This window comes from Accipiter gentilis, chromosome 34, assembly GCF_929443795.1.
Source record: "Accipiter gentilis chromosome 34, bAccGen1.1, whole genome shotgun sequence".
Taxonomy (NCBI): domain Eukaryota; kingdom Metazoa; phylum Chordata; class Aves; order Accipitriformes; family Accipitridae; genus Astur; species Astur gentilis.
Window position 1 is genome coordinate 7,728,179 of NC_064913.1, and position 14,843 is coordinate 7,743,021.

Consider the following 14,843-nt stretch of genomic DNA (forward strand, 5'->3'; position numbering starts at 1 on the left):
ATCTTTCCTATAAAACCTGATACATTCCCATGAAAAGTTTTCTTTTTGATGATCTGCTTTTTTCAGCGGGGAGAGCTGTGTCATTGAAAACTTTCTTCTCCACTCTCACTTCTCATCTGCCTCAGTTCATGTCCCTGCCCCACAGCCACCAGCCCCTGTTCCCACTGGTGTCTCTCATCCTGCTTCCAGACTCCATGCTTAGTGACTCCTTGGCTGCCCTTTTCAATCTAACTGTTATTTTGTTCTAGTCCAGGATTTTTCCCCTTTGCATGGGAAAGCTTCCTCCCCTGCCTCCCCTTGGTTCCACCAAAGGTGCCACAACAGCAAGAGAGAAAGGCTTCCAGGTTCATTAAGGAAAAGCTGTACCCGAAAATCAAGACAGAGCAGGAAACCCCAACACCAAAAGTATGTTTTAGCATCAATCAACATTAATTATTTGCAGTACTGAAGTCCTAGCTCTAATCGGCTTATATAATCCATCAAAAGTCTTTGTTTAGAGTCTACATTGATTTTAATTTTAATTCTATGAGTATCTGTAGACACTAAACATGGGAACAAAGCTTGAGTGGGGTTTTCTGAACTTCTTTGGGGGTTATGTTGTTCTCAAAACTCACGTGATCTTCAAACTCTACGCTAGTATTGTAGTTACTAGCTAGCAACCGCAATACCAGCAGCTACTGCCATTTTAAATGCCAGAAGTTTCGCATTATGGGATTTAAATTGAAGGGACATGGTTTTAACCCACTAAAGCAACTGATTTGTCTTGTTATCTGTCACACGTACAATCCCTTCTACTATCTTCTGAAGAACTCCGATGCATTTACATAGATTATAGCCACATTTTTAGAAACAATTTCTAAATGGTTTTAGAAACCGATTCCATTTTAAATCAAATTCCCCTGGCAGCATATTCACCTCAGCTATATCTATGTTGGGGAAAAGACACTCTTTCCAGTCGCGGGGTTGGATGTGCCCCAGGCACATCCCCACGTAAATCGGAGTCGTTTGTATCTGCAACCATTGCTGCTGGGGAGAGCAACACCCTGCAGGCAGGGCAGGCGGGAACAGCGATGGGCTCTGATCACAGTCATGAGCAGCAGACAAGAACCACGGGGTGGATGCAGTGACCCGTCAAACACCTGAAGTGCAATTTCGACATAACCCTTCTGTTCACAGACTTCACATCAGAAATGCACAATTTGCCACTCTGTGAAGATTTAGGGCCAGGGCAGCAGCACTGAACTGTTGAACATCAATATTAAAAGTAAATAGCATGGACGTGACTAATACCGATGCTCTGTGAACTAAGTGTTTACTGTCATTTTTGTGGCTATCCTTTTACACTTTCATTATCCAGCTTAGACATATGTTTTAATAAAAAAAATAAAGATTTCTGCATAGGTGTAAAAAAATGGTTTTTTAAACTTTGGTTAAACACATGTAAGATTATGACTGTTCATCCTTAATAGGTATATTTAAATTCAGCTTTAAAATGTGTTAGAAGATTAAATCAAAACCTTCGTTATCATCATTTGTAAAAATGTGGCATGTCCATGAGTTTATGTAAGCTTAAATTTTTGTAATTATTAGGATTTTTAGTAATCCCATTTTGAGACTTTGAAAGATCTGTTTAGTGTAATTCAAACAACTTCAACCTACTGGACACTGATTCTAAAAGTGTATTTTGTACATTTTAGCATATTATAATATTGTCATGAAAAAACATTTGATTGCTTTATAGAGTGATGTTCTTTGCCATCAACTATTTCGATATAATAGAAGGAAGAAAAAACTGTAAACTGCTGCTGTTGTCAATTAAAACCATGAAAACAAGGAATTTCAAGGTTTCATTACTTAGTTGAATTGAAGGATTCCTTGAGATCTAAACATAAAAATAAACTGAATCTGAGCTGATTTCTTTTTCACAGGTCCTGGTCCTAACTCTTTAGGACCAGTACACTCATGTTTCTATCTTAAACCCCTCCCCACTCACCTACCCAGTGTAGAACCTAGCTTAGTACAACTTTCCAAATCTGTAGTGCAGAAAAAGTGCAGAACAGAAACATGTGAACTTCTTTTCAGACATACTGGGAGTGACATGGCCTGTCATTTGGGGAGATTGCATGTTTTAGGAGACTGAAAAGTATTGTAAATGTTGAATAATGTTCTTTTTACAATCATCGACTATTTAAACTGCCAGGAGTCAGTCAACATCTTTAGTAGCTATAGAAATTTACATGTAACCAAAGCAAGAAGAGTAGTGTTACTGGCTGCAGAAAAGTAAGTCTGTGATTTGATTCACTGATCAAGTTACAAGTAATCAGAGTTAATTCTTTTTTTACTAAAATTATAGCTGAAGATCTTTAGTCAAATACTTCAATTTAATTGAAATATCAGTGTATAAACACACAGTATTTAAAACAAACAAACAAGATTATGACTAAGAAACAGCTAGATGTCCCAAGTAATCTAAATCCTAGTGTCAGATGACAGTGAGCATTTTATCACAGACTTTCACTGATGATAGTGAGTGGCAATTATCCATGTCTTGAATAAATTAAAAATGACTTTACATTGTAATGATAATAAAATCACAGTACTTGAAAGCCATGTGGCAAAGACAGATAAATAAAAATTTAAATGGATTTTCTAAATCCATTTAGGCTCTTATTTACCAAGAAGCACACTAGTCATCTTTCAAGGACAGTTTCTCCCAATGTTTTATTGATTGGGGTACAGTTTTGACCTTTGCTGGCTTTGTGTTTCGTGGTTTTTTTTGTAAGGACCAGTAAGAATGCTGGGATGTAAACTTCATTTTGATTCATGATGGTGTCAAAGTGAATACAGCTCCTTGAAACTGAATAAAACTAAGATTATGTTATTAGAAGGGGATGATGACTGAGCCTGCTAATGGCTGCAGCAGAGTCAAGCTCTCTTTCCAGCCCTCTTAACTCAGCGTAATAAGTGTTCCGGAAAGTGTCAGCAGTAACATTTGGACCAGTGTAGGAGGGTACAGCAAAGGGATGGATGGCGTTCCTTTATTCTTGCAAAGGATTTTGCCAATTGGCCTTTGCCAAATGAGTTAGTTCTCAGTCATTAACAGCTGGTGGCTATTCTGTGTCTGTTTTCCAAGACAAATGCAAGTTCTAGAAGACTAGTAAATGAAAGTATCTAGGAGCATCACTGTTACCTATTAAATTTTTTCCTATGCTTTAAATCTCTGTCATGGAATGATTTCTTCCCATCTGTTTTCTGGTAATAGGACCAAGATTTTTCTCAGTAATAATACAGAGGCAAAATGTTACCAAACCAATGAAAATCTGCTCTTCTCCCCAAAGGGCATCATTATATGCCTAGATTTCCTTTAAAAGTCAGGCAAAGCATAGTTCTTTCCAAATCTAGATCTTCATTCTGTGGCTTGAAAGCCTCCTTAATTAAGATGTGTCTCAGAAGCAGGGGAGGGGGGGAACCCAAACCAACAAATAAAAAGAAAACTAGTAGGGAAGTCTAAAAGAAAACAGAAAATACTAGGTAAGTGCTTCGGTTCTTTTCAGCTCCTTTCCTGAAAGCACATGGAAACTGTTTTGAGAAGTGGCATGAGCTGAAGAGGGAGAAAGCCTCTGGTGATAAACTTTTCTTCATTTGCTCTTGCAGATGGTGGCTCACAGTGTGAGGAAGAAGGAGCAGTGGAGAGGAGCTGTTATGGACTGACCCTAACTCCTATTCCCAATCCCTCCGTGCTACTTGGGGTGCAGGACTGGAGGAGTTGGGAGGGAAGGGGTGAATCTGAGCCTGGCAAAAAATGTGGGATTGTGTGGGAGGTTGTCCTGGCTTCAGCTAGGATAAAGTTAATTTTCTTTCTAGTAGCTGGTATAGTGTTATGTTTTGGGTTCAGGATGAGAAGAATGCTGATAACACACTGACGTTCTCAGTTGTTGCTAAGCAGTGTTTAGACTCAGTCAAGGATTTTTCAGCTTCTCCTGCCCAGCCAGCAAGAAGGCTGGAGGGGCACAAGGAGTCGGGAGGGGACACAGCCAGGGCAGCTGACCCCAACTGGCCAGAGGGGTATTCCATACCATGGGACGTCATGCCCAGTATATAAACTGGGGGGAGTTGGCCGGGAGGGGATCGCTGCTCAGGACCTAACTGGGCATTGGTTGGCGAGTGGTAAGTAATTGCATTGTGCATCACTCGTTTTGTATATTGCAATTATTTTATTATTATTATTTTATTATTATTATCATTATTAGTTTCTTCCTTTCTGTCCTATTAAACTGTTCTTATCTCAACCCACAAATTTTACTTTTTTTCCGATTCTCCTCCCCATCCCGCTGGGTGGGGGGTGAGTAGTGACTGAGCAGCTGCTTGGTGTTTAGTTGCTGGCTGGGGTTAAACCACAACAGAGGTGTTATTTTAATTTTTTAAATTTTGTCTTTGTTTCTCACCATCCAAATCTATTTTAATTGGCAGTAAATTAAACTAGTTTTCCCCAAATGAAGTCTGTTTTGCCCATGTGGTAACAGGTATGTGATCTTCCCATCTTTATCTTGACCTATGAGCTCTCTCATCCTATTTTCTTCCCCCGTCCTGTTGAAGAGGGGGAATGAGGGGAGAGCTGGTGGGTGTCTGACTCCTGACCAAGGTCAGCCCACAAGAACAGTTATGCCTCTCAGCGGGCCACAGAGACGAATACCCAGCTTAAGGGTCTTGCGTATTTCACTCCAGTGGATCTGCTCAGTAAAGCTGTCTAGTAACATCTAGTTTCTGTGAACTCAGGCAAGATTTTTTTCATATAATACGCTTCATCATGATATTGATGTACTGATTTTAAAGTTGTTTCCTGTCTCAGGATGCAACAGATAAGCACCTATAAATTGGCATGCTGTAGTTGAAAACAGAGCTAACCGTATGGTACTGTGTCCATTCACAGTGCATATATAAAAGTAAAAATTAAAAGGGTATGCAACAACTTTGATATCATGTCAGCATTGTTCCTTGCAAATCCCTTGCTAACGCTGCTACAGCTCCTAATTCCAGATTTCCATTTTGCAATTTTCAATCTCTCAAATAAGTAGAATAAATGCATTGGGCCTGTGTCAGTCCAAATGCCATGGAAAAGTGGAGTGCTTGCAAACCTATGCTGGGACACCGATGCTGTACATGTAACAGCATTACCATGAACGTGCAGCCAGGTACTTGAGGACCAGGACGCCACGCTGTTGCTAAGACATACAGTGATTCTTCTCTCCAGCTGCAGCACATTGCTGCTATCTCTTTCTACCATAGGATTTAACACACTTGGCACAGCTGGCCAGGCACCAGATCTGCCAGCTAATTGCCTGTCATGAGGTCTGGAGCAGAGGCAGAAATGTTGAGCTGCACAGTGAGATTTGCTGGCCCTGTGGCAGGGAAATGAGAGATGAGGGCCAAAAGATTAGTGTCATGCTCAAAATATAGGGCTGCAGAGTCACTGGCAGTGAGAACAAACTGAAATTGCTTTTCTGTTTGCAAGTTTATGAAGTAACTCCTGAAGACTTTGAACTATGGAGTTTGGGTAAAAGCTTGAGAAAGGAAACCTCCCTATGATTTTTTTCCTTCCATGGACAAAAAAAAGACATCTATATGCCAAGAGGGTCTGACACTTGAAAGTGTCAGGTGATCACATAAAATGGGTTTGTAGCTTCAAGAGGTCGGTCACTATTTGGTAAATCCCAGAATCCTATGAAGGCTGAAAAAGAGATGAAGGAGTTTCAGAGCTTTCATAGCAACCTGAGAAAGACTGGAGGTTTGTAATCATGTTCAAGCTTCTGACTTTCTGTTCCTATGTGTAGTAGTTCTGGATTATTTTTTCCTCTTAATCTCAGAAATGTACCCAGGATAGAAAAAATTACTTCTGCTTCAGCTTACCTGAGAATAAAGGCATTTGGCTTAAATTTAAGGAAAAAACATGCTCAGCATATTCACACAAACAAACTTATGAAAACAAGCAGGATTTAATCTTTGATAGAAAAAAAAGTATCCGGAAAGCATAGGAAATAGTTTCATTCTAATTTGGGAGAAAAATAAATACACTGATACTTTAAGGTATCTATATATTACCAAAGCTTTCTCTCTCTTCCCCTGCCTTATTGTAACCCTCCCAAAACACTTTCTGAAATAGTCTAAAGACTTAAGATTGCTGATGAATGAAAACCTGCAGTTTTAGAAGATGCTGCATAACATCTGATTAGATAAAAAATGAGCAAATTGCTGTTTTCTACAGAACTGCTGTAGAAAATGTCTATTTATATGGCCTGTATCTTGTCTAAAGCCATAAGATAATAAAAAACATTGATATTTAAAACTTACACACATTAAGCTATGTAATTAATAAAAACATCTACCCAAACAAAACAGCCTGAATTACATACGCTGGAATTTAAAAACCCCTGCATTTTCAAAGTAATTACTGTAAAACTTGTGACTAGCTCTATGAAGAATTCTTGTAGGTATGTATCCCTTTAGACAGAACAAATGTGGCTTTTCCATGAAAGAGTAGTGGAATAGCTGATGGTGCAATAACGAAATGCATTGGTTTTGCACTTGATTAAAATTAAATAATTAGTTTTCTTTGCAGTTATATGCAGTGAAGTATGTTTTCATTATTATATAGAGCAATTTTGTTTTAAAAAAATCACAGACTTAAGTTCTGCTGTTTTAAACGAAGAAAACACAGCATGTTTAATACCTGCCACCACTTTCTTTTGTATTTTGCTGTTTACATTTTTACTGTGGACCTTAAAGAGCTGTATAAAAAAGGAGTATTCATACTGCCATTTTGCAGAAGCTCAAGGTCATGCAACCACAGCAATTGGATCTGCATGCAAAGTGTCCTGTCTTTGTTCTGACCATTAGCTTGCACTGTTTCCAGCCATCGAGTAATGGCATTGAGATATCAAAGTATGATAGACCATTCTGTCTAAATTACTCTATATGCATCAGTAATGTCCATCCAGGCATATTACAATGCATGTATACTTTAAGAGTACATCTACAGAAATTACTTTTTATCAAGAAACAGTGTTTTCAAAGTATACAGCAATTGTAGTGGTTGTTTAAAGACTAATCTATAAATATAATACATATATAGAGACATGCAGTCAAGAATTGGGATATCTTGCATGAAAGACAGCAAACCTAGCAGTTAAGTGCCTCTTATTATCCCACTAAGCAATACGTAGGAGAAGGGAATAAACTGCAATAGCATATTACTGTTGCATATAATACCAATTTCTTCACTCAGCTGTCGTGTAAACTATTTATAATAATGAGAAATAGAAAACAGAAGGTTTATGTGGGAATAAAGGTAAATTGAGGCCTATAATGAAGATTGTGGATGTGTAAACTTCACAGAGCAACAGCATGCAAATTAGGTTTTTTCATTTGTGGGAAAGTGCCCACAAAATTGTACCTTGAAATCATCATAATATGTGAGTTCTCAATTTTGAATATATTGCAGTTTCTTCTTGAGTTTCAGTAGCTTTGTAGTGTATTTCTATTAAGCAAAATGATATACTACATACTGTATATTTTAAAACCTGCTTACATTTGTTATTAATAATGTTAAGAGATGTTACTCAGGTTTAATAAAGCCTTTTTTAATATTTTAGCATATGTGTCTCATGAACAATCTATTCTATGTTTTCTGTACAATTTTAGCATCTCAAACTCTGCTTCTAGATGAGTACTTCTAGAAATATATTTTAGGTCTGAGATTAAGAGCCAGAAAAGCCAAATCAAATGTATTGTGCCTTTTTTTGACTAAATAACTGAGTTTTATAATTAATGCAATGTAATTAAAATGCTGAACCAGTGCAATATATACTGACTGAAAATTTTATGCTTCTGAAAGCATCCCCCACAGCTATCCCTTTTACAAAAGGCAGAAATATAAAGTTGTGCAATTCACAGTAATTACAAGAAACTAGAAAACATTTCAGAATAATGTAGCCCAATAATTGAAAAGTGACCATGCATTCAGTTTCAGCTGTAGATTCAACAGCCTTAATGCCAGTTATTAAAAGTATTGTTCACACAGGTAATTGCGGGTTTGGAATTCAATGGAATAAAATAAATGATTGAATTAATTTTCTTTCTCATATATTACAAAGGGCACTAAGTTGTTCCTTTAGCAATTTTTTCTAATTAGCATAAGAACAATCAGTCATAATATAAAAGTGTACTTGTGAAAAAGTCTAAGGAGCTGGGTTTTATTCAATAACAAATAGCTACATAAACAGTTTCCTATCATCAGGAAACTAGAGGATTTAGGAATGAATAAAACTTTGCAATTATTCATCAAGCTTTGGATGTCTCTTTTCAGTTACAGTATTTCTCTAAACTGAAGCTGGATCTGCTTTTGCAATTGTTACAGTGCCCCAGGTAGATTTTGTGGTAAGAGAAGTACTTGTAAAGCAGAACTGCCTTCCCTTCCTATCCTCCTTGCAAGAACCTGGGTGAAAGGGTGAGTACAGATTTCCACTCTTTGCTCTTGCTGCAGGCTTTGTGCATTTGGATGACATGTAGACATTGGTAGGGATTATATGCTGTCTCTGAACAGGATTCTTTTGTATCTGACAGGACCTTCAGTCATTATTAATTATAAATTCAAAAATCTGATAAAACTGAAAAGAAATTCGAGGAATTCAAGTATAAAAAAATCATCTGCATAAGATATACTTTCATTGAGAATTACTTGGAAGTCTGAATACTGTTATGTCCTGGTTAAGAGTCTTCAGAGTTAAGAACTTGATTTTTTTGCACCTATTCATAAAGTGAGAATCCAAAATTAGGCCTCATGACCACTTGACAATGACTTTGGGTATAAGTAAATAATAATGGCAAGAGTTTGTTTCACACCCTTTGTGACTGAACTGTGTTATTTTCCCCTGGGGAGGAAATAAACGGTAATTTTAAACATGAAAGGTTTTATTTTTAGTGCATTTACACTAAAAGTGAAATCTAAAATGGGAACTAACTTTTTTATTAAAGACCAGTTAAGAATTCTTTTTAGTTCATGGAAAGATTGAGAGAGAAATACTAAAGCCTAGTCTTTCAACTGAATTCTGATATTTTTCACTGTTATCTACAGAGGAACTATTGTGGTACTATTTGCAGATGGAAATACTAAAATTGCCTTGGAGAAGTTAGTCATGTTGAAAATCCAGAAGAGATTGGAGATTAATCATACACTACATATTGAGGAAGCTTTTTTCCTCTGCATAGAAGCAAGTCTGAAACTGGAATCGAACATATGAATCACAGCCAAGAATTTATAATTTTGGTCCATTCAAGGAATGTATTCAGAAATCCATAATGATTCAGGAAGTCAGATGCAGTATCTTCTAAGAATGCAGTGTAAAGAATTTCTCCATGTTCCCTTAAGAGCACAAACTTTCCAGAAGAAAGATTGTTTTAAAATGTGGAACTTTTTTCCCAGATAGGGAGGATGAACTAACTTCTTGCCAATATTAAATCACAGTATTTTTTCTCTTAGATATTAGCTATTTTAACTATATTGTGCCTGTACTGTGATTATTTATCTTAAAAGAACTCAAGGTGATGGAAATGTTTATCCAGAATTCCTTCTGCCAGTTCCCCCATGAACATGATAATCTTTAGCTGAAAAATAAATTATTAAACACATTACATGATAAAAAATAGCTTCTATATAATGCAGAGCCACAGTCTTTTCTCATTGGTACATCCCAAATTCTCATTATTGTTTCCCAATTAATGTATAAGAGTTCAATTTTGGCCCAATGACTTTCCATTATCTGAATAGTTTTAGTAAAAAAAAATAAATGACCTATTATACTACAAGTGAATAATTTTCTTCTTTTGTTAATAAAATAGATTTCTTATTCTACCTTTCATGAGCAATAGTAACTCCTCCCTTCTATTTTAAGTCATCTTATATATTTGTTTAAGCAAGAAAAATGAAATTGCCTTCCTTCCAAATTTAGTCTTACACTTCTTTATATCAAAATCCAATTTACAACAATGTTAAGTAGAATAAATACAGGCTCTCATTGCTTTCCTCATTTTGCCTATTGCTCTTCTACTGATTTCAACTGACAGGAGCATTGAGCTGGGTGGGAAGCAAGGTAAACGCAGAAGGAACTGTGAATATATTATCATTGTCTCTATTTATCTGCACCATCAAACCATACAGAAAAAAATGACAGTAATTTGGTAATTTTGATAGGCTGAGACCTCACTTGTAGTACAATATTCATTGACCCTGAAATATATAATGTCAAGTAACCTCAAGATGCACAAGCTTCTGTGGGCAACGAAATATCAAATTCACATAAGGAGGCTCTGCATTTAAATTATGCAAAAATCCAAGATATTTTGAACATACATTAGGGCAGGATATGGTCCTTTGAATGTTATTCTCAATGCTCGTACCAGCAGCAACCGTCATCTGAAAAAGGTGGCAACAGAGATTCTGCTGAATGGAATAGAATTTTGTACAGTGCTACAGTATATTTAAATTACACCATGCTAACAAGATGAATGTTATTATCATTCAAGCAAGCTGATCTAAAAGAACAAAAATGCGGCTCAACTGAAATTCACACCAAAAAATTGTAAGTATTGTTACATATCCTGGCTCATGAGGCACTGAGACCAACCAAACAGTAAGTCACTTCAGTGTTCCGTACTGTGTTCACAGAAGTGAACTCTGAAGCACTGTCAAACAGCCAGATAACTATGGAGAAATAATCATAGCTCCATGGCTAACTTTAATCTGAGGTGTCTACATAAAGCAAGAGGTTTTACCTGTTTGTGAGGTTTAAAGAAAGTAGGAACTTCTCCCCCCAAATTAAAACATCTTATAGAAAGACATCAAAAGAAGTAAACCTATTAAAATACCAGGTAGACTTTACCTATCAAATTGATAAATTTTTCATGCTGTCTCAGACTTCTCTGTTGCACCAAACCATCATAGGAGTGGAAAAATAGTAGGAAAAAAGCTATGTGCAGTTAAAAATCTGGAAGTCCCTTCAGCTATCTGAAGAATATATTTTAGCATTGAATGTTACTTTTCTTCCTTTTTCATGACTCTTTCTTTTGTTTTTGCAGAGTCCAACATACAACATTCTTCTTTAGAAAGGCCCCAACTAGTAGGCAATCTGACCAGATGACATTTCTTCAGATCTCAACATTTACTTCAGAAGAAATTAACAGCAGATTTTCAAAAAGTTCTAGAAGTATTTTTTAAACCTCTGGTTCAATCTATCCTGATTGCCATTAAAAAAACCAAACCAACAGTTCTAGACTAATCTTCTAAACAATTTCTTTCCAGTGTTGAGAGCATATGTAACAATACATGCAATGTTCATGCTAATTATAGTTGAGCTTCATCATCTCTCAAAGTAAATATTGATCTTAGCTTTACTTCTGTGACTATTTACCAACTTAATTCAGTAAACGTGGTATTCAGAACTGACAAGACGACAGTATTTTTGGATTCAAGTATTTTTAATAGCACAATATAACATCTGGAAAATACAGCATATTGCAAGATGTGTTTTATTATTATATTTACTATATTTACTATTATAATTTATGAGGAAGTTAAGCCTGATTGTATATTATGATTTACTTTTGCAGTAAACAAAAATGTGCACATTATCAATATATTTAATAACAGCCACAGGCAAGTATCCACGTTCATCTATTGACAAAGCACTTATTGCCAATGAACTTCACACTGTGATTTGTAACAGTTTTTAAATATTTGAAGTAGCTTTAAACTTTCAATGTTTTAAAGGAGAATTATGCTATTAGTGGTAACAAAGAGAGCAAATTTTTAATTTTAAGCAAAACTCTCCACGTGTGCTGGCAAGTTCTTAACTTGCTTGTGTCAGATTTCCCTTCTTCAGATTTACACCCTTAATATTTGGAAAAAAAAATTATAATGCTTTTTTATTGTTTTTTCCAAAGGAGATTTCAATTCATACAAAGCAGTTACTTTTGAAAAGAACATGTCCATGCAAAGCAACTTCATGTTCAATCCATGTATCATGTTTAGAGGGATCTTTCACACCACTGTTGCTCCAGAATTTTGTAAGGAAAACACAGCCCACATTATGTCAGCGTGACACTGTTCTACATAAACAATATCTCAGCACAAGAAAACATAGACATTATAAACTTTATCCATTCATTATTTCAGTCTCACACATCTTTATTTAATAATGGTTTAAGGCTTATTAAATTTAATCTCAATATTTATATACAGACAAGTACTAAAAAAGGGTTGAAAAAGACGCACCTGCATTAATGTGTAAATAGTTTACACATTTTTGCACTTTTTAAAATCTATGTACATCTCATATATGATGTTTTCTGATAATTTTGCACTTTTGTGTGAAAAGGTAGATCTACTGTATACTTTTGACTGCTGCATCTGAGCTCTGTTAACTAATTCATCTTTGCTGTCCATCGCTGTTAACAGCAATAATCTCTGAGTAACTTTACCCTAATTTTTCAAATTATCTTGTAAATACTTATCCTCTTCTTTCCTCTTGTAAAACTGTAAATAAAGGTTTATTGATTAAAGGTATAAAGTGAACAGTGTTCAATTCTAGCAGCTGATGGGTTTAAGGTCCAGTATTTTGACTCTTCAGGCCTACTATGGGAAACTTCACATAATTGGAAATGAGTGATCCCTGATATTTTAACGCTGTAAGGCTATTTCCTTATAGCCATGGTAATTTCCTATCCAACTGGACTCATAGTACCTAAAATGTCAAGTGTCATAGAAGAGAAATGAAATAAAGATATTAAATAAAAAGCATAACACTTGTGCATTAATTCTCAAATCGTTTGTCTTCAAACTGTGCATGTTGAGGCAAATGTATTGTCATAAAGATTTTACTGGAAATCATTTGAGATACAAAATCCATGAATGAGTTATGTAGTGTAAGTAATGCAGCAATTTCCATCTCATGCATGTCCATAAAATATTTATTCCATTCAGGAGTGCATCTAATATTATAGCATCTACCTTGTATTTGTACCCTAGTAACTATAACCTATTACAATTAATATTCATGAAACTTTCTATTACAGTTTGGTCTTCCTCCCTGATAAAATGCACAAGCATTAAAATTTTTCAGAGGAGAAAATAGAGTAAACAGGGAGAGAAAATTCTGAAAATGAAGCCCTAGAACATGCATATATCCTTGCTTGGGATGAGCACTTCAGCTACTATTTCCTGTGAACCACATGCATGGGGACAGATTCTCAAGCTTCTCCTAAATCATAGAATAGAACCATAGAATCATAGAATCATTTAGGTTGGAAAAGACCTGCAAGATCATCGAGTCCAACCATTAACCATGCTCACTAAACCTTTGATGGACCCAGAAAAGTTTCCAGGCTCCTTCTCCTCTCTCTTTTGGGTTTCCACATAGAAAGGCCTTGTGTGAGGCTGTGGCACATCTGAAAACATTTTCAGAAAATGCATCACCTACAAAAAGCCCTCTAGGTACATACACAGCCAAGCTACACCTCCTGGAGTTTCCAAGACCACATCAGACAATAATCAGAAATAATGGCCCACATATGCACCAAACTGGCCTGTATTTCACAACTAGATAGAAAGAGAGACAAAGGATATATGAGACTACAATTTCGAGCTTCTGTGGAAACACTAAAATTAAACAAAGTTTTAGCTAATTCTGTAAATTAACCTACAAGAAATATGTAAAAATTCATGAAGTCTAACATCGATATTCCTGCGTTTACACCATGTAGCAACTGCATTTTTTTAACTGGTTAGTTACACTGAGCTTTCAAGTGATCTTGCTGTTCAGGTTACATGAAACGAGACATATTTTCCTAAATACCAACATTGTTATAATCCAAACCTTCTTAGCAAGTCCCCAGTCAAACCTCTCGTAAAGAAGGAACTCTTGCTCTCAGTTATGATGTGAGCAGTACAGCACTAATTTCAAGGCCATGTCCAAATTAGGGACATGGAATAAAGAAGAAAGTCAGGTTTTATAATCAGTGGTATCCAAAGCTGCTGACAAATTCAAAGATATGCACTGAATAAATCTAATTTGTTGATAGATTGAAGAAACCAGTGCAGAATCTTCCCCAATTCTTTGATGTCTATAATGTAGGTATCTGACAGATGGATATAAAAAACTATCCCATAGAACAATATTTGGTGTTTCTTAACAAGAATTTTGTGCTGACCAGTCTTACATCACTCACCACAGTCCAAAATGCTATTTAGGTGTTTTAGTCTTTTGAAAATTTTATTTACTAACATTAATTAGTGAAACTACGCAATGTCAGAAAAGAACTGTTTCTTCCCTTATGTGTCATCTTTTTGTGGGGGTGCTAACTGAGGTCATGCTTAGCAGGCTATCTGAACAGTCAAGGTAAAAAGCCCAAAAGGAAAAGACCTGTTATCTACTTTCTAAAGCCATTTCTGTAGAAAGTATTCTATTTGTTACTTTAGTAGTTGGAGCACAAAACAAGACCAAAAGGAACACTTCCACAATACATAAGTACAATATTTCAAGAAGTTTATATTTCACAGTGAAATTCACCGCCTATTCTCTGCACTCAGACTAGGAAAGTGGCTTCAGCTAAGCCTATTTTGAAGTGAAGCCTGTTCCACGTAATATCCCATGCATCTCACATGATTACTTCAACAACCAGTACCTTCAACTCAAGTTGAAATCAGTTTAATCTATATTGTACTGATACATACCTGTGCACAAATGTACACTAACGCAGAATCCATTAGTTTGGTTTTTTTGGTTTATTTTTAA

General features: G+C 36.0%; 1 protein-coding gene across 9 annotated transcripts in view; it reads right to left on the reverse strand.

The window, feature by feature from the left end:
• PPFIA2 (PTPRF interacting protein alpha 2) overlaps positions 1-14,843 on the reverse strand; it is a 594,728-nt gene that overhangs the window by 155,226 nt on the left and 424,659 nt on the right. For 5 of the 9 annotated variants that reach the window (XM_049791950.1, XM_049791949.1, XM_049791951.1 and 2 more), the window contains one exon: positions 10,406-10,468. The exons of the other annotated variants lie outside the window; for them this stretch is intronic. In XM_049791950.1, the coding sequence (XP_049647907.1) occupies positions 10,406-10,468 (63 nt within the window). The remainder of the gene's footprint in view (positions 1-10,405; positions 10,469-14,843) is intronic. 9 annotated transcript variants of the gene reach the window in all.